General features: G+C 61.7%; 1 protein-coding gene across 1 annotated transcript in view; it reads right to left on the bottom strand.

Moving 5' to 3' along the window:
- Positions 1-311: 311 nt before the first annotated feature.
- Positions 312-1,947, bottom strand: part of EMH_0077880 (uncharacterized protein) — a gene marked incomplete at both ends in the record, with an annotated part of 3,849 nt that continues 2,213 nt past the window's right edge. The window contains one exon of the mRNA XM_013499918.1: positions 312-1,937. Coding sequence (XP_013355372.1) covers positions 312-1,937 — 1,626 coding nt within the window. The remainder of the gene's footprint in view (positions 1,938-1,947) is intronic.

Raw genomic sequence — 1,947 nt, 5'->3', positions numbered from 1 at the left:
TATATATATATATATATGAACACCAACGGCCTTAGACAGAATAAAAAATATGACAGAATAAAAAATATGCAGACAAAAAGTTTTAAGTTTATGTTACACTAAAATTTTGTGTATTTGTTTGATTGGGGCCCTGGGGGGCCCCCTCTGGGGGCCCCTGGGGGCCCCCTCTGGGGGCCCCTGGGGGCCCCCGAATGCCCTGAGGGCCGGGGGGGACCAGGGGGGCCCCCTGGGGGCCCCCTGCGAAGCGTCTAGTGGGTTGGGGGGCCCCTGGGTACTGTTGGTGCAGCATAGGTTTGCTGCTGCAGGGGCCCTCAGGGGGCCCTCCCTGCTGCTGCAGTGCTGCGGACGGGGGGGAGGGGGCCCCCTATGTTGCTGCTGGCATTCTGACCTGCTGCTGCTGCTGCTGCTGCTGCTGCTGCTGTTGCTGCTGCTGCTGCTAATCTGCTGCTGGGTTTGCCTGTTCTGTCAAGCTTCTTCGTTATTAAAGATGGCTTGGAACCCATGCTGCTGCTGCTGCTGCTGCTGCTGTTGCTGTTGCTGCTGCTGCTGCTGCTGCTGCTGCTGCTGCTGCTAGGCAACGAATGCACCCGACGCGCAGCAGTGCCGCGCTGTGTCTTGGCAGCAGCAGATGGGCGGCTTTGGTTTCTTACAGCCGCACACGTGCTCCTGTTCCTGCTGCTGCTGCTGCTGCTGCTGCTGCTGCTGCAGTTCATCGCGCTGCTGCTGCTGCTGCTGCTGCTGCTGCTGCTGCTGCTGGTTGCGGGCAGCTTTCTAGACTGAGGTGGAGGGGGGGCCCTTGGCTTCGGCTGCAGGCGCGAGGCCCCCACCGTCCCTCTAGGCGTTGGGGTCTGCTGGCTTTGCTGCTGTGCTGCTGGTATCCTACTCACGCTGCTGCTGCTGCTGCTGCTGCTGCTGCTGCTGCTGCTTTTGCTGTTGCTGTTGGCTCGGGATATATCGGAGCTGCTGCTGCTGCTGCTGCTGTTTTGGGGGAGAGAAGCAGAAGATTGAGGGCGACATATTCGGGCCTTCGAGAGAGGTGCAGCGCTGCTGCTGCTGCTGCTGCTGCTGTTGCTGCTGCTGCTGCTGCTGCTGTTGCTGCTCTGCTTCCGCTTCCGTTCAAGGACAGACACGGCTGGCCCCAGGGCGCTGCGGCTGCCAGCAGCAGATCCCTGGCTGCTGCTTGCGAGGCTGCTGCTGCTGCTGCAGTTGCTGCTGCAGCTAAAGTTGCTGCTGCTGCCTTTCCTCAGCAACCTGCTGCTAGACCCAGTCCTTTGGGGGTGCTGCAGCTGCTGCTGCAGCTGCTGCTGCTGCAGCTGCTGCCGCTGTCTTTGTGATGGAGCGCAGTTAGAGCTCCTCGTGCTGCTGCCGCGGCTTGCAGCTCGCATGCTGCTGCTGCTGCTGCTGCTGCTGCTGCTGCTGTCTTTTGAGTTAACAGCTGTTCTCGGTTGCGCCCACGTCTCTCTGTGGTTTGCTGCTGCAGCTGTTGCTGCAGCAGCTGCTGCTGCTGCGCTGCTGCTTGCTGCAGCTGTTCTCTGTCGGGCTCCCCCGGCCGCTCCTTCAGGCGGCCGAGCAGCAGCTGCTGGGGGCGTCCCTGGAGCAGCAGCAGCAGCAGCAGCAGGAGCAGCAGCAGCAGAAGCAGCAGCAGCAAGCGAGAGAGGCCGCTGTCTGCTTGCCCAGGGGCGTCTGTAGGGGGCATCGCGTGCTGCAGCAGCAGCACGGCTTCTCCTGGGGCCCCGTATGGGGCCCGTATCAAGACAACTGCTGCTGGAGTTATTCCTGCTGCTGCTGCTGCTGCTGCTGCTGCTGCTGCTGCTGTTGCTGCTGCTGTTTGCTGCAGCAGCTGGTTTTGTAAGACGCGGGAACGCCGGGATGCGGCCTCGGCGGAGTTGCTGCTTGGGCTGAGCTGTGCTGGCAGCAGACCTTGTTGCTGCAGGAGCCTGCAAGTTT

The sequence above is a fragment of the Eimeria mitis genome, genomic scaffold (assembly GCF_000499745.2).
Source record: "Eimeria mitis Houghton genomic scaffold, Emh_scaff4816, whole genome shotgun sequence".
NCBI classification, from domain to species: Eukaryota; Apicomplexa; class Conoidasida; order Eucoccidiorida; family Eimeriidae; genus Eimeria; species Eimeria mitis.
Note: the sequence above shows the minus strand (reverse complement) of the source record. Positions and strands in the feature narration are given on the sequence as shown.